Source organism: Corythoichthys intestinalis, chromosome 10 (assembly GCF_030265065.1).
Source record: "Corythoichthys intestinalis isolate RoL2023-P3 chromosome 10, ASM3026506v1, whole genome shotgun sequence".
Classification (NCBI taxonomy): Eukaryota; Metazoa; Chordata; class Actinopteri; order Syngnathiformes; family Syngnathidae; genus Corythoichthys; species Corythoichthys intestinalis.
In genome coordinates, this window is record NC_080404.1 from 36,191,994 (window position 1) to 36,216,768 (window position 24,775).

Sequence of the window (24,775 nt, forward strand, 5' to 3'; positions counted from 1 at the left end):
TTTTTTTTTTTTCTATATTCTGTCTCTCATGGTTGAGGTTTACCCATGTTGACAATTACAGGCCTCTCTGATATTTTCAAGTGGGAGAACTTGCACAATTAGTGGTTGACTAAATACTTATTTGCCCCACTGAATGTTTGGGTGGTTTTAGGTGGAGCAGACACTGTTTTTACATCTGTGTGATTTTGACATAGATCGGCTCAAATTTGATGGTTATTTTTTGCAGAAATGTGAGAAATTCCAAAAGGTTCAGATACTTTTTCATACCGATGTATGCAGGTTTTGGAGAAACATGCTGCCATCCAAGCAATGTCTTTTTCATCGATGTCCTGCTTATTTCAGCAAACGTGTAACACAGTAAACATGCTCCTTTCCCAGCTCTTCTGGAATGTGTCGCAGCCATAAAATTACAAGTTAATGTTTAGTTTCAAACAACAATAAAGTGTATCAGTTTGACCATTAAACATCTTTGTAGTAGTACTCAATTAATTATAGTTTGAACATGATTAATCATTGTATTCACTTTATGTTTAACACCGTGTCCCAACTTGACTGGAATTGAGTTTGTAAAATCTCACTCTTAACATTGCCAAGGTCTACACAACAGTCCTGTCTTCATAGGAAAATAGTTTATGTTTAATGAAGCATCTCAAGAGACAAACTTTATGTATTGGGGAGTTGTTAAGTTACACCTGGATCTTTATTGGAAAATAGGTAGATGACATGGCCAGAAAGTGATGATTTAGCAGTTCTACATTTGTAGATTTTTTTCCCTCTCAGCAGCCTGACAACAAACCGGAAAATCACCCAAAAGAAAAAAAAGAGTCAAAACTAAAGAGATTTAAAGTGACAGCGTGGCTGTCATCCAAGGTAACGACAGTTAACCTTTTTTTTTTCTTCTCCATTGGCTTGCAGTGCGACCATAGCAACTACCGACAGCGCACTGTTGGAATCCGCGCAGCAGCTATTTTTACCAGGGATGCGATTCATGTGTTGTGACACTTTATTAGGTACACCTAGAACAATAGAGGCTGTGTAAAGCAACGGGTGGGTAAAGTATGGACCCTTTTTTAACATGGCTCACAGAGCATTTACATTAACTAATTCGCTGCAGTTGACGGTGATAGACGTCAAATGATTGCTGCCAGCCCGTCCGGTCTCGTCGACTGCCTTCAGTGGCCACCAATGTGTTATTTCCAATGACGTGAAAAAGTATTTACCCACTTCTTTTTTTTTTTTTTTTTTTAATTCATTAGGTTTCAGTTCATCAAACAAATTTTAGTATCACTCAGAGACAGCCAGACACTGCGGTTTGTATTGTAATCGTTCCTAAAATTGGGTAATTCAAAATTTAAAAGGGTTTATTAATTTATTGTAAATAGATCAATAAGCAATCTCACGTGCACTGTATAAGTTTTACATTTCTGAAATAATAATTTTATTTTTGAAATAATTACATGTAACAACATTTATTATTATTTACAGGTAGTACACGGTTTACGAACGAGTTCCGCTCCTGCGCTGGCGATGTAACCCGGATTTCCACGGAATTAAGTCGGAATTAACCGTTTAAATACCTCTAGACACCCTCTAAATTAAAAAAAAAAATCCAAAATGTACAGGGTGTCCATAAAGTCTCTTTACCATTTCAAAAATGTATTAAAAATGCAATTGATTGGATATTTTATTCAGATTTGTTCTATTATATTCAGCGTTTATTGAAGGTTTTTTTTATCTCTTTTAATACACTTCTACATGGGCACCATTACATTGCACAATTGTGGCAATGGCATCAGTAATCCTTCGCTTAAGGTCAGTAATGTCCCTTATCGTTGTTCGATACACGATATCTTTAACATAGCCCAATAGAAAGAAGTCCAGGGGAGTGATAGCTGGTGAACGTGGCGGCCAAGGAATAGGCCCATCCCTTCCAATCCATCGGTCTGGAAATGTTTGATTGAGGAACCCACGAACATGCAGCCCCCAGTGTGGTGGTGCACCATTTTGCTGAAAAAATGATGGTTGGTTGAAGGTCATTCAGTTGTGGTGCCACATATTCAGATAAAAGGTCAAGGTAAACATTTGCAGAAGAGTCATTTGTGCTTCGTGCAACCAATGGTGCCCATGTAGAAGTGTATTAAAAGAGGTAAAAAAATACTTCAATAAATGCTGAATACAATAGAACAAATCTGAATAAAATATCTAATCAATTGCATTTTTAATAGGCCTGTCGCGATAACAAATTTTAGTGTGCGATAATTTATCTCATAAATTATTGCGATATGCAATATTATTGCGCCCCCCTAATTTCTTTTAAACCAATTTACAATAACACAGTGAAAATACAGTATATATTAATAGATCAAGTACACCCATTTAAACGCGATAAGAAATCACAACAACAAAAAATAGACCATGCCTCTTAAGTAAAAAACAACAATATTAATACCGCACAGAAACACAGAATAAATAAAATGTTTTTCAAGAAAAAAAAAAAAAAACAATTGCAGTTAATAACTTAAGCATTTAGGCAAATGAAAACTTTTCCCCTCATAGCTTCTGCAATGGTGTTCCATTGGGATGCAACGATACAGTTAAGTCACTGTTCGGTACGATTTTCCATACAGGAGACACGATTTTCGATCTGATCTTTCTTTTTTTTTTTTTTTTTTTTTTGCAAATGAGCAAAACTTAAATTGCCATCATATAAACATGCATTTTAGTACATAATATCTATGTGCTTACTTCTTACTGATCTAAAGAAATTTAGTATAAAAGTGCTGAGAACAATCTTTACTGTTTGTAAAGTGAGGCGGGGCACACTGTTGATTGCTACAGCTCTCTCAGCAACTAGGTTTACTACATGAGCAAGACACCCTATTTGTGGTCCGAATCCATCTGTGTCGCGTACTGAATTAACAATATTTGCAGCATTATCTATAGTCACTGGTATGGATTGATTTGGCCTTCTTAACTTCCATTCAGTCATGGCGGTTTATAATTCATCGATGTAGTATATGGACTACATGTCCCATAATCACTCTGGCCTCACGTAGCCAATGGCATGGGACGTAGCACATCTAGTTTGCTATTTCATGATATCTAGTGTGTGCGCGCATTAAAAAAGTTAGCAAACGCCACAGAGGTCACATCTGCTCATTACTGCACAACACCAGCATATGACAATCGACTTTCATAAACAGGACGAGTATGAAGCACAGCGCTCTTAATTTGCCACTCAAATATCCGGTGTTGTGCCGAAAAATAGCCGCTCCGCGTGAAATGTCACCCCTGACGGGAGCGCCCACACATCAACAACACCGGCACGCCGGAGATGTACCGCAGTCAATCCGGAGCACTGGCGCGGCCGGTGTACGTTGAACAATAGGATATAATGGAAACGATTGGCTCCGGCGCTATTTTTTGCCGGACCTGGAACGAAGATGCATTTTGCGCAGTTGGTAACAAGGAATCCGAACTTTTAACAGCATGTCTGCACACGCGTGCACGTGCGATAAATCGCAGCGGAAAAATGGCTTAATTTTTAATAAATTTTTGAAATGGCAAAGAGACTTTAACAGACACCCTGTATTATATGTCATTGTACTGTCCTCGCCAAGTCGTTGGAGCTAAGTCCTTGATAGACAGTGAGCTAAGCTCCGAAATGACGAAGTCGGTCGTCTGTGTGGTTTGCTGACTTTAGTCTGCTGCTCATGACATCAACAAATCAGTCTCATCTTCAATAACAGTAATATAAATTTGCTTTTTGAAAGTAGTTGCTGATACAGCAATAACAAACGATTAGCATGTATCAGTTAGCGTCCGCACATCATCAAAAACAGTCACATAAACTCGCCCCAAGTATTCGACCACAATTGAAAACCCACAATAAACAGTATAAAAGGGGTTATATACAGCCGTCGCCTCTGGATGCTTCACAACCAGCAAATGTGCACGCAGGTTGTCACCTCTTTCACTCGGCTGCGCTCTTCTCTATGTGTGCGTGTGTGGGGTGGGCGCGTGTGTACATGGGCTCGCGTGCGGAAGTACTACCTGCTCCACAATTCCTGCGCCAAAATAAAAGCATCCATCACAAAACAAAAGTTAACATTTAAAAAAAGACAAACAAAAAAAAAAACGACGAGACTGAACGTAAAGTCGCAATCACGTAAATCGTGTTTGTTGTTACCCGGGGACTACCTGTATTTATAATAAATTAATTATTTAAAATGATAAAATTATTGAAAATCAAATGTGAAAAAGAATAATTGTTTTACATTATTAGACTTATTTTTATGTTAAATACATCAATAAATACACTTTTTAAAATTTTGTATTCATATTTTATACGGACACAACAGTATACAGTAGTGCTAATCCATATAATATAGCAATAAAAAAAATGCCCATGTATTCTATATGAATAGAATACAATTTCTTGTTTTATTTTTTACTTCATTTCTTAGAAATAACGTTCATCTATGGCAGTGACATATAGTGAACAGCAGTACAATTCAGTTCTCTTCCACTGGATGGCAGAAGCCCCAATTAACTTGTGCATCCACATTTACATTCTTTTAAAAGAATAGCTTTACATTCATATAAACAAGCAAATTTTTCACAGTTAATGAGTGCGTAAATTGTATTTATACTCCTTGTGACTTTTTTGTTTGGTGGTGGATGTGTATTTTTTACATTTTAAAATACGCATTTTTGCTCAGTGAACTTTGGCAGCACTTATATAGTGAAGCTCCCCCATAGAGGTGATTAAACTTCAGAGGGATTAAGCATTTGCATACCAAACATTGAGGGGGAAAAAAACCTCCACGTTTAGTATGTCAACACACGGGAAAAAACAGCCTCTAATTAGCCTGTAATCAGCAGAATGGGTGGCCTTGTTACACTAATTGGCGGAGGGAACCATTCCACTTGCGTACGTACCAAATGCAAGCCAGCCAGTGAGCTGCCAGGCCGAACACGCACACCAGCAGAACAAGCACGGCAGCGCCATACTCGATGTAGTGGTCCAGTTTGCGAGCCACTCTGCCCAGTCGCAGGAGGCGGACCACCTTCAGGGAGCTGAACAGGCTGCTGATGCCCTGGTGAGACACAATACAGTACTCTAATTGGTTATAGTTGAATAATTGTTGCATACACACTCCCTTCAATTCAACACCGTCCACCCCCACCCTCCACTCCAATTGTCACAGTGCGGTATGGGCAGAGGTGGGTACTAACACATTACATATACTCCATTACATTTACTTTGTAGCTTTTTGAGAAAAATTTATTTCTAAGAGCAGTTTTATTAAGCCATACTTTTTACTTTTACTTGAGTAGATTTGTGAAGAAAAAAAACGCTACTCTTACTCTGCTACTTTGGGCTACACAACAGTTGTTATACTCTTTATTCTACATATTAGATTTTATTTTATTTTTTTTTGCCAGAGATGCCAAGAGTACCTCTACTAATTTCACCAATTAGACATCGCAACAATAATCACATGACTCCATTACACCAATCAAACGCAAGCTTGCCGTTCTATGATCACGCCAGCCTGCTCAATCAAGTGACGTCTTTAAAGCAGCATAAAAAATGAAGTGTTTGATATAGACTGCCGCCCTCAACATGAATGGAAAGCGCAGATTTCAACAGTTTTTATTTGGCTCCGATTGACCAAGGAAAACTGGAGATATGATCTTTTTAATTTCATTATAGGAACTTTGAAGGAACTATTCACTATACAAACTAGGAACTATTTTCTCCACTAGAGGGCAGTCATGCTCTTTGGATGAATAATGCTTCATTTCTATCATTACTTTTCTCTCGCCGGAATTCATTTTTTTGGTTTATTTTTATTTATTTTTTTGTATTTCTTTGGCTTAATGCGGTTATGTAATGGGTTATTGTACAGTATCATTATAACAAGTTTATATTGATAACTGTGCTGAGAAAGAAAAGTACTATTGTTTAAAAAAAACACAAGTCGTTATATTTTTCCTCTTTATTCTACATGTTAGATTTTTTTTTTTTCCTTGCCAGCGATGCCAAGAGTACCTTTACTGATTTCACCAATGAGACGTCGCAACGATAATCACATGACTCCATTACACCAACCAGATGCAAGCTTGCCGTTCTATGATCACGCCAGCCTGCTCAATCACGTGACGTCTTTAAAGCACAGTAAAAAACGAAGTGTTTGATATAGAGCGCCGCCCTCAACATGACTCGAAAGCGCAAATTTTAACAGTTTTTATCTGGCTCCGATTGACCAAGGAAAACTGGAGATATGATCTTTTTAATTTCATTATAGGAACTTTGAAGGAACTATTCACTATACAAACTAGGAACTATTTTCTCCACTAGAGGGCAATCATGCTCTTTGGATGAATAATGCTTCATTTCTATCATTACTTTTCTCTCGCCGGAATTCTTTTTTTTTTTTTTGTGAGCGTGTGTGTATTTGTTTGGTTTAATGTGGTTATGTAATGGGTTATTGTAGAATCATTATAACAAGTTCATATAGATAACTGTGCCAAGAAAGAAAAATACAATTGAAAAAAAATACAAGTCGTTATATTTTTCCACTTTATTCTACATGTTAGATTTTTTTTTTTGCCAGCGATGTCAAGAGTACCTCTACTAATTTCACCAATTAGACATCGTCACAATAATCACATGACTCCATTACACCAATCAAATGCAAGCTTGCCGTTCTATGATCACGCCAGCCTGTTCAATCACGTGGCGTCTTTAAAGCACCATAAAAAATGGAGTACTTGACCTAGAGCGCTACCCTCAACATGATTCAAAAGCACGGATTTAGACCTCTCTCCCAGTTTTTATTTGCCACCAATTGACCACGAAAAACCGGAGATATAATCCTTTTAATTTGGTGATAATAAGTATAAATTATTCAAAATTCAAACTAGGAACTATTTTCTCCACTAGAGGGCACTAATGCTCTTTGGATGAATAATGCTTCATTTCTGTCTTTCTTTCTTTTTTTTCTATCGCCAGAATTCAATGGTTTTTGGTTCAATGTTTTTTTTTTTTCATTCAATGGAGGGAATCTGTGTTCCTGAGGTCGGGTGGGAGTGAATTCCAAACGGCTGAATGCTCGGCTCCCCATGGTGCTAAGGCGAGCGGGGGGGGGACAGACAGTTGTGTAGAGGAGGAGGATCTAAGGGCACAGGAGGGAGTAGTAACATGAAGGAGATCGGACTGGTATGGAGAGGCGAGGTTATGGATGGCCTTGAATGTGAAGAAGAGAACTTTGAACTGTATTCGAAAGTGGACCTGGAGCCAGTGGAGCTGTTGGAGGACTGAAGTGATGTGGTGGATGGACGGGGTACGGGTTATGATGTGGGCAGCTGAATTCTGGACCAGGTGGAGTTTATGGAGAGTTTTATGAGGGAGGCCGAAGAGGAGTGAGTTGCAGTAGTCCAGGCGGGAAGTGACAAGGCTGTGAACCACAATTGCAGCAGAATGTGGGGTGAAGGAAGGGCGGAGGCAATTAATGGAGCGTAGGTGAAAGTGGGCAATCAGGGTAATGTTATTGATGTGCGATTGAAAGGAAAGTGTGTTGTCGAGGATTACTCCTAGGCTCTTGACTTGGGGGGAGGGTGAAACAGTGGAGTTGTCATTGGTAAGGGATATGTTACGGTTTTTTTGAGATGGTGAATTTAGAGCCAACGAGGAGCACTTCAGTTTTATTACTGTTAAGTTTTAGGAAATTGTGGCTAAACTAGATTTTTTTATTTCAGTGATACAGTCAGTCAGAGATGAGGGCGGGAGAGAGGAGGAGGGTTCAGAAGTGAGGTAGAGTTGGGTGTCGTCAGCATAGCGGGGAAAGTGGATGTTGAATTTACGAAAATATTGCCAAGGGGAAGTAGGTATATGATGAAGAGTAGGGGCCCCAGGACAGAGCCCTGAGGCACACCGGAGGTAACAGGGTTGTATTTATTGGCTGCGCTCAGAAAGATAGGAAGAAAACAAGTTCAACGGGGTGCGGGTGATGCCAATCGTGGAAAGCCGGTGAAGGAGTGTGGTGTGACTAATTGTATCAAAGGCTGCAGATAGGTCTAGGAGGATGAGGATGGAGAGCAGTCCAGAATCAGCTGTCATGAGGAGGTCGTTGGTTATTTTAACGAGTGCTGTTTCAGTGCTGTGTAGTGGGCGAAAACCAGGTTGGAACTGTTCATAAAGGTTATTCCGGGATAGGTGAGAGTGGAGTTGGGAGGCCACTGTTCTTTCGAGGATTTTGGAGATGAAAGGGAGGTTGGATATAGGGCGGAAGTTATTGAAGTCCAAGTGGTCGGGACCAGGTTTCTTGAGGATTGGAGTGACAGCTGCAGTTTTGAAAGAAGCGGGTACAATTCCAGAGGTGAGGGATGAATGGATGATAGCAGAGATGAGCGGGACCAGGGAGGGTGAGCAGAGTTTAACTAGTTGAGTGGGCATGGGGTCCAGGTGGCAGGTGGATGGACTGGATTTCCGGATGAGTTCGGCAATCTCAAAAGGGGTGGGGAGGTGGAAGGAGGAGAGTGGGTGTGGGGATGGGTGCCAATCGGAAGATATGCTGGGATAGGGGGTTGATCCAAGGTCGTCGTGGATGTTCTTAACTTTTTCGGTGAAAATTTTCATGATAGAGCAGCAAAAGGAGGCACTGTAACAGTGAGGGGGGAGGGAGTCTTTGGGTTGGGTGATGTTGTTGAGGAGTGAGAAGAGAGTTTTGGTGTTGCTTTGCCTGGTGGTGATTATTCTGGAATAGTAAAGGTCTTGATAATTGAAGCCTTATAGGCTGATATGTGGTTTTTGTACATTTTATGAAGAGTGAGACCTGTTTTCCTACTTGAGTTTTCTTTTCACAGGATACTTTTTTACTTGTACATTTTTGGGATGATTACTTTTAACTGAGTAATATTATTTGGAAGTAACGCTAGTCTTACTTGAGTAAAATTTTTGGCTACTCTACCCACCTCTGGGTGTCGGATAGAAGATGCGAGCACCTAGAACGGCTGCATGTGCTCCCCCTGTAATGTGCTGCAGTTCACACTCCCCCACGCGCAAGTCTTTGGACTTCGTTGTAATGTTTTATTCTGTTGATTCTGTTGTTCTGTTGTTGCCTGAGGTGTTTTTTCTATATTCTCATTGTGCCACCCACCTATAGGAGCATAGTTTAAGAGCGGTATTGTTTAACTTTTCTTTTTTCTTATCTAAGGAATCGACACATTGACCTTGGGCAACCCGACAAACCTGTTCTCCTCCTGTATGTGTCATTGATTTCATCCAGCCAATATTATTAATATTAAGACCAGTATTCATGTTTTGGGGGGTGGAGGGGGGGGGCATTTGGAATTTTCTGTTTAACTATGCACGATGCACAAGGTTATACATTAATCAGCTTATTGCACAAGGCATTATCTTTTTCACACAGATATTTTGACGATGTAAATTGCATCATTTCCACATTCCAACAAACCCCGCAAACTTGTAACTTTTCGCTAACTTGTAACCTTCCTGGTAATTTCTACCGCCAGTAAACATAAGACATTCACTCCACTATTGAAGTCATATATTTCTTTCTCACTCCAAAAGCGTTTGCTGTTGTTTTTACTTTTACACGTAGGTACAATTTACGGAAGGCAGTTACCATAATTTTCGGACTTTAAGCCGCTACTTTTTTCCTTCATTTTGAATCCTGCTGCTTATAGTCCAGTGCGGCTTATTTGTTGATTTATTTGGGTTAATAGGTAACCCAGACTCTATAGGTGGAACATGGTGAGTCTATAGTAGAATTACGGTATGTTTGTGTTAAAGATCACTCAAGGACGAATGAATAGATTAGTGTCAAATTTGCAGGATGTTTGTTTTATGAAACGGAAGAGGTGTTTAATTCTGGGGAAATGAGGTCAAGGGTCACAGAGGTCTGAAAAGGAAATTTGTGATAACTCAAGAATGGATTAAGGGATTCTTATCATTCTTGCAGGATGTGTATGTCATATGAAACAGAAGAGGTGATTCAATTTTGGGCAAATGAAGTAAATTTGAATTTGGCTGCATAGGTCGAGGTCTGACCTCTTTGAGTGCTCTTTTAATTTACCATGTACAGTGGTAACTCTACTTAAGAATGTCTCTACATACAGAATATTCAGGTTGAGACACGACTCAATGGGAAAATATTGCCTCTTGTTAAGAAAGAAGTTTCAGGATAAGAAAGGCAAAAATACAGTATGGCTGGTACTCGCACACACTTATAGTTGCTAAGTAATTGGCTATTGCCTAGCATTCCTGGCATTCAATTGGCTAAGAGGGACCTCCACTGTTTGTGTGTATCCAAGCGTCCTCTTCAATAGCCCCTCATGTTCCGACAGGTTTTACATGAGTGTATTAACTTTGATTCTTTACTCTATTCTTGGTTTTTTACATTATGCACAACTCAGAGTTTATGTTTAACGTGCAATAATCTAATTGGAACATATTTTGTAACATGTTTTGGTGAGCTTTTATGCATTTTAAAAGATTTATGTCTGAATTTTGGGGGGCTTGGAACAGATTAGGGCAGTGCTTCTCAATTATTTTCTGTTACGCCCCCCCAAGGAAGACGTAAATGTTTCGCGCCCCCCCCCCCAACTCTCTGCCGCCATTTTAAATAGTATCATTCGTCTATATTACTATTATAAGTACGCCTCAGCCTAACATTGTGTCCTTTTTTTTCTATTAAAGAAAAAAAGTAACAGATCAACTTATAATAAAGTATAACTTTTTTTAACATTGTGTTGCTTGTAACAGAAAAGACTTAACGCGCATCAATTTGCCTGAAGTTGAAAAAAAAAAAAAAAAAAAAAAAAAAAAGTCACATCCAAACTGTAAAAATACACTCAAGGTACATTTTTGACCATTTGATACTGAAAAATAAAATGTAATAAAATCAGTAAATAATAACAAATTCAAATTGATTAGAAACATTTACTCTTCAGGACAACATGCCAAAAAAATTGACCGAAAAAAAACAAGACTGAATAGAAGGGGGGGGGAAAAAGTCTTTGGACAGAAGGAAAGTTTTTATTTTCGCTGATTCACCACAGTGCTCACTGGTTTACTGATATAACACTGACAAAGCGGGACGATTGTGACAATTGGCAATATTCGGCACATTTTCGCTGAAAAACAATCAAGCGGTTTATCAATGAGATTGAGGTCTGTTTTTAAGTGGCGTCTTAACTGATTTGGCTTCTCCGCTATAATCATTTTTAGACTCAGTAAACAGTGGTCTTCCTCATTTCCCACTATATTAAAAGTCAAAGGCAAACGGCCCGAAAAAAGCGCATTCTCGGCGGCCGAGGGAGAACCGTAGGTGAGGGCGGTGGTCGTGACGATCCCAAGCCGAAAACGGCACTTCTCGGCCGGACACGTGAGGACCGAAGAAGACATTGGGTCGCTGCGTGAGTCCAGCTCTGCATGAGTCTCTTCCGTGTGCTCTTGCTTACTTCAAAAATACTGCACGCACTTTGAAAATGAGAGCGCCACTGCCACCCACGGAGTGGATGTGCAAGTACACTTTATTCTAGTACGGCAAAAAAAAAAAAAAAAAAGCATGTTCCCCGAGGTCACTCGCGCCCCCCCTGGCATCGCTCTGCGCCCCCCTGGGGGGGCGCGCCCCACCATTTGAGAAGTACTGGATTAGGGCATTTACATGGAAAACGCGTCTCTACTTACAGAATTTTCAAACAAAAAACTACTTCCAGAACCAATTAATTTCGTAAGTAGTAGTAATACAGTGGTGCCCACTGTATTAGCAACAATTACTTCTTATGGACAAAATGGAACACGCACAGATGCTCTATTCAATGTGTCCATCCCAATAGCAGGTTTCCATGGCGAGCTTTGAAAAAACTAAAACAAAATATGAACATATTTGTTTGTTTTTTTATGTGTTTACATGGCCTTACATAACCAAGTTATTGCCAAAAACCCAATTATGAAAGTGTTACGGACTGCATGTAAACAGTCAATAACATGTCTTTTTCATGTTTCTTGGGCAGATTAAAATTGGAAAAAGAAAAAACCTTATTTGTTGGTAACGTACTTGTCCTATACTGAATCTCCCTCTCACAAACAAAGGACCAACCTAAACACGCTTTGGCCCGAGCTGAGGTTGTGCCGAAATCAGCAAAATCTCAGTTCACCCAGAAATTTTCATTCTAAGTTATAATTATGCACTTATAGCTCTAGTCTAGAGCACATATTTCTCTATTTATTTATTTTATTTATCAAATACAGTGTGGCAAATAAGTATTTAGTCAACCACCAATTGTGCAGGTTGTCCTACTTGAAAAGATTAGAGAGGCCTGTAATTGTCAACATGGGTAAACCTCAACCATGAGAGACAGAATGTGGGGGAAAAAACTGAAAATTACATTGTTTGATTTTTAAACAGTTTATTTCCAAATTAGAGTGGAAAATAAGTATTTGGTCACCTACAAACAAGCAAGATTTCTGGCTGTCAAAGAGGTCTAACTTCTTCTAACGAGGTCTAACGAGGCTCCACTCGTTACCTGTATTAATGGCACCTGTTTTAACTCATTATCGGTATAAAAGACACCTGTCCACACTCCACTATGGCCAAGACCAAATAGCTGTCGAAGACACCAGAGACAAAATTGTAGACCTGCACCAGGTTGGGAAGACTGAATCTGCAATAGGTAAAACGCTTGGTGTAAAGAAATCAACTGTGGGAGTAATTATTAGAAAATGGAAGACATACAAGACCACTGATAATCTCCCTCGATCTGGGGCCCCATGCAAGATCTCACCCCGGGGCGTCAAAATGATAAAAGAACGGTGCGCAAAAATCCCAGAACCACACAGGGGGACCTAGTGAATGACCTACAGAGAGCTGGGACCACAGTAACAAAGGCTACTATCAGTAACACAATGCGCCGCCAGGGACTCAAATCCTGCACTGCCAGACGTGTCGCCCTGCCGAAGAAAGTACACGTCCAGGCCCGTCTGCGGTTCGCTAGAGAGCATTTGGATGATCCAGAAGAGGACTGGGAGAATGTGTTATGGTCAGATAAAACCAAAATAGAACTTTTTGGTAGAAACACAGGTTCTCGTGTTTGGAGGAGAAAGAATACTGAATTGCATCCGAAGAACACCATACCCACTGTGAAGCATGGGGGTGGAAACATCATGCTTTGGGGCTGTTTTTCTGCAAAGGGACCAGGACGACTGATCTGTGTAAAGGAAAGAATGAATGGGGCCATGTATCGAGAGATTTGAGTGAAAATATCCTTCCATCAGCAAGGGCATTGAAGATGAGACGTGGCTGGGTCTTTCAGCATGACAATGATCCCAAACACACAGCCGGGGCAACAAAGGAGTGGCTTCGTAAGACGCATTTCAAGGTCCTGGAGTGGCCTAGCCAGTCTCCAGATCTCAACCCCATAGAAAATCTGTGGAGGGAGTTGAAAGTCCATGTTGCCCAACAACAGCCCCAAAGCATCACTGCTCTAGAGGAGATCTGCATGGAGGAATGGGCCAAAATACCAGCAACAGTGTGTGAAAAGCTTGTGAAGTTACAGAAAACGTTTGGCCTCCGTTATTGCCAGCAAAGGGTACATAACAAAGTATTGAGATGAACTTTTGGTATTGACCAAATACTTATTTTCCACCATGATTTGCAAATAAATTCTTTAAAAATCAAACAGTGATTTTCTGGGGGGTTTTCCACATTTTGTCTCTCATGGTTGAGGTTTACCCATGTTGACAAGGGGGTACCGCACGCTACACGTCACTTCCGCTCATTAATATTTATGACGTTAGCTTCTGTGGCTCTGCTGTTAGCTAAGGTGGGACAAGCTCTTGTTTGTCCCCAGTAGGAAATGAATGGGAATCGTGTACGACGGAGATGTTTACAGAGCTAAACCTACCAATTCTGTCCGAAATGACGTCCCTGGTGCCAAATTCACTAGTAAAGATGTGGAAGAACATGCAAATGTTCAGTTAAAAAGATGGCTTGAGTGTCGACGGCTGAAAAAGACGGGAAAAAAATGAGCCGACCTAAGTTTCCCTTAGCTTTTTTATCGACACCTTTTTCTTACGCCACTGACAATGAAATTCTCCTGTTTCAACAATCTATCCTTTACTACCATAAGCCCCATGTTTCTTATATATTATATCCCCTGGATGTTTTACGTCTCTGACCGTTCTTTTGAGGGACATTGGTGTTTTGTGTAGCGATCGCAAATGCTAATCATTGCCAGCCAACGAACACTTCATTTTTTCATTAATAACAAATCTTAATTCTATTAATTTATTTACACTTCCCCTTTCCTAAAGTTGTTTCTTTACAACAGAAAAGACAACGGTGGCAGTCAGATACCACTTTAATTTTTTTTTCAGGTCATTCATTGTCAGACAGAAGCAGCACGAGAAACGGCACGCGAAAAAAATAACTCAAAATATCAAAATGGCTTACCTCTGGCCCAAACAAAATGTTTACTGCGTATGAAATGTGAACGGCTTCACTTTGCTGGCGTTAAACTGGTCTTTTAGATGTCCGCGGCATAGTAGCTCCATTCTTCACATTTTTGGTTCCGGGAGAGTATGAAGAAAACATCCTTTATATGTCGTAATGGCTAGAGTCGTTTCTACAAGTTCCATAGTAGCAGTGAATAATCGACATGTCAGTTTTTGAAAGATAACCGGAGAAAGAAGGCCGAAATATAATGGTTTGCATGCAAGGGCGTGTATATAATGTCCTACTTCCGCTTTACGATGCGACGTCACGGTCTAAAAGTAGCCTGCGTGCAGTACGCTATTACAGGCCTCTCTAATATTTTCAAGTGGGAGAACTTGCACAATTAGTGGTTGACTAAATACTTATTTGCCCCACTGTGCATATGTTTATACTGGAGTGCCACGTCCAATTTCGTTGTTCACAATGTTCTGTTGTTGACTATGACAATAAAGACCTACAGTGCCCTCCATAATTATTGGCACCCCTGAAAAAGATGTGTTTTTCAAGCTTCTAATATATATTTTTTAATTTAAATAATATGGGACCTTAATGGGAAAAAAAGAGAAAAATCCAACCTTCAATACAAGTGCATTCATTCAGTGGGGAAAAAATCCCACATAAAGAAAAAATTATTTGACATCAAATAATGTGTGTCACAATTATTAGCACCCCTGGTGTTAATACTTTGTACAACCCCCTTTTGCCAACAAAACAAGGTCTGGGGACTGAGATGGCCATGGGAGGAGCTTGATTTTGTGTCTGGTGAACAATTTCTGTGTTGATTTGGCCATATGTTTAGGGTCATTGTCTTGCTGAAAGACCCAGTGACGACCCATCTTCAGCTTTCGGGCAGAGGGCAACAGATTTTGATTTAAAATGTCCTGGTATTTCAAAGCATTCATGATGCCATGCACCCTAACAAGGTTCCCAGGGGCCTTGGAAGCGAAACAGCCCAACAGCATCACTGACCCACCCCCATACTTCACAGTTGGTATGAGGTGCTTTTCAGCATGCGCATCTTTCGTGGCACGCCAGACCCACTTAGAGTGTTTGTTGCCAAAAAGCTCAATCTTGGTCTCATCTGACCAAAGCACATGGCTCATCTGACCAAAGCACACATAGTCCCAGTTGAAGCCTGGGACCGTGTGTATTTTTGTGTGAGACCTGGGAACCACATTATTTGATGTCAAATATTTTTTTCTTTATGTGGGATTTTTTCCCCACTGAATGAATGCACTTGTATTGAAGGTTGGATTTTTCTCTTTTTTTCCATTAAGGTCCCATATTATTTAAATTAAAAAATATATATTAGAAGCTTAAAAAACACATCTTTTTCAGGGGTGCCAATAATTATGGAGGGCACTGCTATTCTATTCTATTCTATTCTATTCTATTGAAATTACTTGGAATTTTTTTTTATCCTCGTTGTTCCTCGTGTTATTCAAACCTTTTTCTTCCCAGCATACAAAATATGTCATATTTCCTTTTCGCTGACTGGCTCTGACACTGCACACAGTAATACACATGTCACATCGTGTTAATAGATAAGCGCAGACATGAATGGCTATGCAAATGCCCACACATATGTAATGGCTGTGCACACTTATGAGTGTGAAAGCAATTGGATTAGAAAACACGCTCGGAAAATTGACAGCTCGGCCGCAGTGTGGACTCAGCACTTTTCCCAAACACCCACCAGCCGTGATTCAAACGGACACGCGTGATTCCCTAGCAGCCTCATAGACTCATTGCCCACACTATGTGTGTGTGTTTGCGTGTGAGGGCTGTATTGATTGAGCTAATGCTTGGCAGTGTGCAGCCCGTCCAACTTGCTGTGCTGGCCGTCACCTGATCCGATCTTTGTGGCGTTTGACGGGCGCATCGCCCTCTCAAAAGGAAAAACGCTGTGAGGTGGCAAAATTCAGTTGCAGCAGTTGAGGAGACAAATAGGGTTTGTACTTGAATCATTCACTACCAGTTATGGCAATGGACGGCCAAACCATTTGAAGTGGGATTGCTGTCAGATCCCTCAGTCCAAATGGATCAGACATCTATCGCCATCAATGCAGCCAATGAGATAATCTGAAAACAGCGGAGAGCTGATGTAATGTTTGTTTTCAAGCGTCAGTGCCCTGCCGCTTTGGGATGAAAATGAAAAAGTGTCGTATTTGTTTTGGAGCAGCGGCGACGATGTCAGCGGGGACGCCGGCAAGCTCCGGGCTGCTGGAGCAGACATCTGTTTACTTCAACGAGGATTTTTTTTTTTTTTTTTCAAAAGTGTTCGGAGGAGCACAGCAGGGTCTTCAGAAGGGAGGGGCTTGAAGAATAAAGGTGTAGTATTGGGAATAAGTCTTTGGAAATTACTAGTGATCCCTCATTTTTCGCGGTTAGTGGAGACCAGAACCCACTTCGATAAGTGAAAAACCGCAAAGTAGCGCCCCCTACAACCCCCCCCCCCCTTTTTTTTTTTTTGTTCAATGCATTTATTCAGATTTAGCATTGGAAAGAGATACAGTACATATAAGACATGTTTTTTCATTTTTTCCCCCTAAAGTATAATTAAAAAAAAAACTTTAAAGAAAACTTTTATGTATATACATATTTTAGTAAATGGTTTTTAAGCACTTCAAATGGAAAAATTATGATAAGTTTTCAATATGTTACTGTCCCACCGAATTATTTTTAAACATGAATAAAGCAGAAAAATGCTTGACTTCATTAAATGCTTCATTGAGTGAGTCCACTCAAATCCGCTCAAGCTGCTCACTTTCACACAATGAGTTGCCACAGCAATGGTTGAACAAGTTAAACAATGATTGACACATGCGGCTCTTTGACGCTTCGGCATCCAAGCAGCTGTGGCAAGTTCAAACATTAAACGTCCGTCAATCATCGTTGACTTTAATAAGCAACTCCAGTGCACTGCCTGATCAACAAAGAGCAGGGACAGTGAGACTACGCGATCGGCTCGGGACAGCTCATCTGTATTTTATTTTATTTTTTAATTGAAAAAATAAATAAAAACGGCGATTGACTGAGTGCACGAATTTCCAACTGCAAAGTAGCGAGGTATCACGGTATTTCGGTCTCGTGACGTGTTTTGAAAAAATACTTCCTTGTTTTCTTTCTACAAAACTACAGTACAATGAAATTGTATACATTTTTATACATTTTATACATTTTGATGTACAGAATGTGCCAATTTTTAATATAATTGTGATTTTGTTTAACAATAGTGACTTTTTATTTTTCACTTTTTTTATTTTCTGACTTTTGTTCAGAGCATTGTGCCTTCTTCCCAAAAATTCAAAAATTTTGTAATAATTGAATTTGTTCCTAAAAAAAAAGATCACTGTATTCTTTTAATTTCATGATTTAAAAAATGCAGTAAGTGGTTTCAGTTGTTTTAGCTTTCATCATTGAAAGAATACAGTTGAATTAATTAAAAATAAATTAAATTGAATTAATTGAAATAATAAAACTTTGATTTTTTACACATTAAAACCCATCAAAAGAAACTGCTTTAACTTGGCAATATTTCATCTTTTTTTATTCGTGATAATTACAAAACAATAATCAGGATTTTTTTTTAAAGACTTTAACTTCAATGTTCCCAATACAAAGCAATTTTACTCCAAAAACACACATTTCATCTTGTTTTGGGTTTTTTTTCCCTCAGAAAAATGCAACTGATTTTTTCTTTTCTTAAACCTAAACAAAATCTAACCTTATTCTTGTAATATTATTTTCTACGCTTTTCCTGTATAAATTTCAACTAAATTTCATGACTGCGGCTTATTTAAAAAATAAATAAATAAATTGCCCGATTTTTATCACGGGATTTTCCGGGTATGCTAAAAATCATTGGTTCTTTTTTAAATATTAATTTCATAACATTGTACCTTGTTTTTCCTTCTATAGCAGTACTTCTCAAATAGTGGGACGGGCCCCCCCAGGGGGGCGCAGAGCAATGCTGGGGGTGGCGCGTTTGACCTTGGGGAACATACTTTTTTGCCGTACTAGAATAAAGTGTAATTGCACATTCACTCAGTGGGTGGCAGTGCCGCTCTCATTTTCAGCATGTGTGCAGTATTTTTGAACCAAACAAGAGCACACAGCAAAGAGTACCGAAAATATGAAAAGCTAAGACAAGGAAATATGACGAAGCCTATGTAGCATTTGGCTTTGATTTTTAGTACAGTGGGAGACGAGGAAAGACCAGCCTGTTTGCTTTGTCTAAAAATGTTCGCAGTGGGCAGCTGGAATTTTTTTTTTTTTTTTTCAGCAAAAACGTGCCGAATATTGCCAACAATCCTCCCGCTTAGTCAGTATTACATAAGTAAACCAGCAAGCTCTGTCAGCATCATATAAGGTGGCATACCTAGTTGCTCAGTGCAAAATAACCCCACACCGTAACAAAGGAGCTGATACTGCCTGCAGCAATGATAAAAATTGTTCCTCCGTTCAATGACACTATCGTTTTTGTTCTAATTTTTGTTTTTTCGTTCTAATTGTTTGGCATATTATCCTTATGAGTTAATGTTGCTAATCAATTTGAATCATTATTATTTATTGATTTTATCAAATTTAAATTTTCAGTATCAAACGGTCAAAAAATGTATCTTGTGTGCTATTTTACAGCATTGATGCGCTGTTTTTTTGTTTTTTGTTTTTTTACACTTAATTGAAAGTTGATCTATATTACTTTTTTCTTTTAGTATTAAAAAGAGCAATGCTATGCAGAGGTGTACTTACAACAATAATAATTAAAAATAATAAAAATGATTAATTTTATATACAAATGATAATACAGTATATTTATAGTGGGCACAGAGTTGGGGGGGTGCGGAACGTTTACGTCTTCCTGTGGGGGGCATAACATAAAAATAATTGAGAAGCACTGTTCTATAGTATACAACTTGCCATCCCATAATAATACGTCTTCTTTCATCCCGCTAAAGGACAAATGCAATGTTGTTTTCTCCATGCTTCTCATAAATCCAACCTATTATGTAAACATTGTGGCTTCCTGTCTTTTGAAGGTTTTTTTCACAGGAAAACTAAGCGGCGCGGTCCAGTGATTGGAATACATAAGTGACACTCATTTTTGCGACCGACACTGCAAGGTCAACAGCGTGCGTGCGTGCGTGCGTGTACAAAACAAGACAAACAGCAACTTGTTCATTATCATATTCTCATCAAAGTGAAGCCTACTTGAGTGACAGCTCGCCGGTTCCAATTCTTCCCATGTCACGTCCCGTGCATGCATACAGGCCACGAGCAAAGAAGGATGGGGGAGGGTGCATGCAAATAACAAAAAAGAAGAATAAAAAGAAAATGAAAACACATCAAGGAATAAAAACATAACTCAAAAACAACACAGCAATGCAAATTGCAAATCAAGGCCACCTCGCCACCTTGTCTGGAGGTCATCGCAGTTATTCATCTGACTCATTAAGGTCCGCGACTGGTCACCACGGTACCGGCCGGTTGCCTCCGGTGCAATTTGGTAGAAATTGGAAGCCGGGAACGACGCAGGATGTCTCAGATATTGTGAAAACTCTGAGCCACTGTTGCCTCACGAACAGGAAGTTCATCAATGTCACTTATTTGAAATTGGGGGTGAGTCACTGCTCAGGTAGTTGATCATTTGTCGGCTTACCAAAGATTGCCTTGCCCTTTGAAAGGGCAACTTGACCACCTTTCATTATTACATTGGCTTATTCTAAGTGTAGCAGGTTGTTATTCTAACTGGTTAGAAGATTAAAATATTTTCGATTGGAAATTTTTGTATGTTTTTATGCATCAATGGCACTGTAAAAAAATTGTTTAAAAAAAAAAAAAACGAAAATCGTGAAAAGTTTACGGTCAAATTAACAACAAACTACCATAAAAAGAACAAAATTTCAACTGTTATTTTACAGCAAACGACTGTAAAAGGGCTGATGGAGATAGTGACATCACTGCAACCCCAACGCCCCAATCCACATTGTCACTGTGGCAGTTGAACATGCTGACTAGTGAGACAAAAGCCCACTCTCCTTTCAGCTGCTGATACACTTTAGTAAGTTTTCTGAACTTTCTATACACACAGCACTTTCTCCAACTGGTCTTCAGTAGTTTGATAGTCAGCACAATTGATTGGGCTGAATTGATTGATCGATTAACTAGAGTTATTTGAGTGGAAAAAAGGTTCGAATTAAATTTTGCTCCTTCAAGTATTTGTTTAATATGTTTAATTAAAGTGGCGTTGTATTGGTTTGTTTGGAAAGTGTTTGCATTTAGTTTTATAGGTTTGGGTGGGTACGCTGCCCTCTAGTGGACAACAGTGAATATGACATAACTCATTTCACATGGCGGAATCCGGCTGCTGCAGTTTTTGTTTGCGCTGTTTTTTTAATGCATTCTTAATTTAGTTTATAGGTATATCTGTTAAGAGTATTGTAAGAAAAAAAAAAGTTAGCATGTTATAGCATTTAAGCTAGTGGACTTTTGCTATGTAAATTAGACAATTGTTCTTTTGTTGTACTTAGATCCTCATTTATTAATTTTTTTATACCATTTGAGGCTGTAATCTGAGGCTATCAGATTACTCGATTATTCGAACTAGCTAGTTCACCGATTAATCATCTACTAAAATAATCAATAGCTGCAGCCCTAGTTTTATATAGTGAGTAGGAACTATTTGGATTTTGCAATGATCTCTCTGGAGTATGTGTTTCAACTAACATTCAAGGAGATAAAACAAATTAGTTTTTAAACATCTACCCCTTCTACAAGACAGTCAAACTTATAATACTTAACTAATTCACTGCCATTGACCGCAGTAGATGTCAAATCCATTTTAACTGGGATGGTTGGCATTGAATGATCATGTTTAAGTGAAATGATCGTTACAAGCCTCTCACTCCAAATGCATTGGGCATCTATTGCTGTCAATGTCAGCCAACGAGTAAATTTATGAAATAACATTAAAGCTGTTAGAACAGTAGGAAAGTTGTTTTATTTTGAAAGTGTTTACATGTAGTTTATTGATTAGGGTGGATACATTGCCCTCTGGTCTGCCTCTTTTCACATGGCTGAATCCAACTGCTCCATGTTAAGACCAACGTAAGCTAAGTTTTTGTTTGGGCTAATGTTTTTTCATGCTTTCGTAATTTAGTTGATATGTATATTTAGCCATTTTTTGTGGGAATATGAGTCTGAACCATTTGTTAAGAGCATTGGGGGGAAAAGTTAGCATTTTATAGCATTTAAGCTAGCGGACTTTTGCCATGTAAGTTAGCCAATTGTTCTTTTGTTGTACATACTGTAGATCCTTATTTATTTATTTTATATACCGTTTGAGGCGATTTTAATTTTTCATGTTCCTTTTCCGATTACTCGGTTATTCGAACTAACTAGTTCATCGATTAATCAACTATTAAAATAATCGATAGCTGCAGCCCTAGTTGTAATGGTTTGTTTGGAAAGTGTTTGCATTTAGTTTTATTTATTTGGGTGGATACACTGCACTCTATTGGTAACAGTGAATATGATATGACTCATTTAATATGGTTGAATCCAGCTCCCTGTTAAGACCAACATAAGCTAAGTTTTTGTTTGCGCTAATGTTTTCTCTTGCACACCCCCATACTGGATGTAACCCCAGACCATGATTTGGCCACCACCAAACTTCACTGTTTTCTGAGTGATTCTCGGAGCCATGCGGGCTCCAGTAGGTCTCCTGCAATATTTGCGGCGACTGTGGTGTAATTCAATGGAAGATTCATCTGAAAAATCCACCTTTTGCCACTTTTCCAGCGTCCATCCCTTTGACAGGCTGTGGGCCTTGGCAAATGCCACACGGTTTTTTAATTGTCTGCACCCTGAGAGATCTGCAGGGTGGAAGGCAACATAAATAGTCTGAAATATCAACAAATCTTAGCTGCCTCTTACATTCCTAACCATAAAAAGGGACAAATTCTGCAGCAGGATGGTGCTCTATCGCATACTTCAATCTCTACCTCAAAGTTCCTCAAGGCAAAGAAGATCCACCAGGACTGACCAGCCCAGTCACCAGACATGAACATCATTGAGCATGTCTGGGGTAGGACGCAAGAGGAAGCATGGAAGACGAAACCCAAGAATGTTGACGAACTCTGGGAGGTATGCAAGACTGCTTTCTTTGATGTTCCTGATGACTTCATCAATAAATTGTATAAATCCTTGCCGAACCACATGGAAAGCAGTCCTTCAAGCCCATGGAAGTCATACAAAATATTAAATTTGGATTTCATAGCACCACTACTTAATTCGCTTATGTTATGTAACATATTCATGTATTTGAAATACATTTTTTGTTCAATTTTCAAAGTACTTTCTGTAGGCGACAAAACATTCGTCTTGCACAAATTTGACCTTTATGCCTTCATTACATGATAAATCTTTTTTTTAAGTGAAACAAATATTCATCATTTAGGAGGGTCTTAGCTTTCATATGAGCCATTTCTGAAACCAGCTGAATAATTAAAAGTCAGGTTATTAGCAATTGTTTCTACAAAATGGATAAGCGACCTGACTTTTGTCAGGGACTGTATTTTTCACATTTTACATATTTAATCTTATCCACGTTATGTCCAGGCAGGCGTCCGCACCCGCCAAGTGACCGTTCGTTCTTGTCAACATTCACCATGCTGAGGAGCAGAAATGAGAAACCCACGTCTCAAACTGCTGCACGCGCATTTACACAGGCAGTTCTCCCTCGACGGAGTCTGATAACACCTCGCAGCACCCCTGCCCACAAGCAAAGCCACACACATATAGAGCAGCATTAAATGCCAACGCTGCATTTTACAACACACAGACGTGAAGCATATGAGCACACGACACAGTAACACACATTGATGCATTGATATCATTGAAAGCGCTGGGCTCTCTAGTTCCATTCAATCACTGTGTGGGGGTGTATGTATGTGTGTAAACCAGAACCAATTTATACAGTGCAACAGCTGAATCAACAATTCTGCCCCTATCACAAATCTAGACAACCTTCTTTGATTGGTTACTTAGTAGTAACTGGACACCCTCACTGTTAAGCCAAGCCATATAACAGAAAATAAAAAGTGTTTTAAATAGTTCTTCATTGAATCATTTGATGTTTTCTTCAATATCAAGAGAGTAAAATTTCAATCATCGATGCATTTCCACTTGTAAAGACATAATCTAAAAAAAAAAAAAAATCCGGAACTCACATTGTATGATTTTTCAATAATTTATTTGTAATTTACTGGGGTTTATACATAAGTATTTGCACCCCTGAGGAAAATCAGTGCTAATATTCAGTGCAGAAGCCTTTGTTTCCAAATACAAGGGTCAAACAAACTTTCTCTAGTTCTTCACCAGGTTTTCACATATGGAAACAGGGATTTTGGCCCATTCCTTCACACAAATCTTCTCTAGACCTGTCAGGTTGCGGGGCTTTCGTTGAGAAACACAACAAGTTTCAGCTCCATCCAAAGATTTTCTATTGGATAGACGTCTGGAGACTGGCTTGGCCACTCCAGAACCTTGATATGCTTTTTACGCAGCCACTTCTTTGTCAACTTGGCTGTGTGCTTTGGATCATTGTCATGTTGGAAGATCCAGCCACGACTCATCTTCAAGTGTCTGACTGAGGGAAGGAGGTTGTGGCTCAAAATGTGACGATACATGTCACCATTCATCCTCTGCTTGATAGAGTACAGTCGTCCTGTCCCCTTTGCCGAAAAGCAGCCCCAAAGGATGATGTTTCCAACCCCATACTTCACAGTGGGGATGGTGTTCTTGGGATTGTAGTCATCCTTCTTTTTCCTCCACACACAACAAGTAAAGTTTGCACCCAAAAGTTTTACTTTGGTCTCATCTGACCACATGACTTTCTCCCATGACTCTTCTGCATCATTCAGACGGTCCCTGGCAAACTTCTGCATCATTCAGACGGTCCCTGGCAAACTTCAGACGGGCATGTACTGGTTTCAACATAAGAACCTTCTGAGCAATGCATGATTTTAAACCATTGCACCGCAGTGTTCTACTGACATTAACCTTTGAAAATGCATTCAGGTCTCTTCAGGTCATTGACCAGCTACTGCTGTGTAGTCTTGGCTGAGCCCTCACTTTTCTCATCATGGGTGATGCCCCACAAGGAGAGATTTTACATGGAGCCCCAGTCCGAGGTAGATTATCAGTCATGTTTAGACTTTTCCATTTTCTAACAATTGCTGCAA

The 24,775-nt window shown here is 39.4% G+C and overlaps 1 protein-coding gene across 6 annotated transcripts in view; it reads right to left on the bottom strand.

Moving 5' to 3' along the window:
• The window catches only part of LOC130922690 (potassium voltage-gated channel subfamily H member 1-like), a 112,263-nt gene that overhangs the window by 40,493 nt on the left and 46,995 nt on the right, over positions 1-24,775 (bottom strand). For 4 of the 6 annotated variants that reach the window (XM_057847606.1, XM_057847604.1, XM_057847601.1 and 1 more), the window contains 2 exons: positions 19,743-19,769; positions 4,942-5,099 (listed from right to left, as the gene is read on the bottom strand). In XM_057847606.1, coding sequence (XP_057703589.1) covers positions 4,942-5,099; positions 19,743-19,769 — 185 coding nt within the window. The remainder of the gene's footprint in view (positions 1-4,941; positions 5,100-19,742; positions 19,770-24,775) is intronic. The other 2 variants (XM_057847605.1, XM_057847602.1) reach the window with 1 other exon arrangement.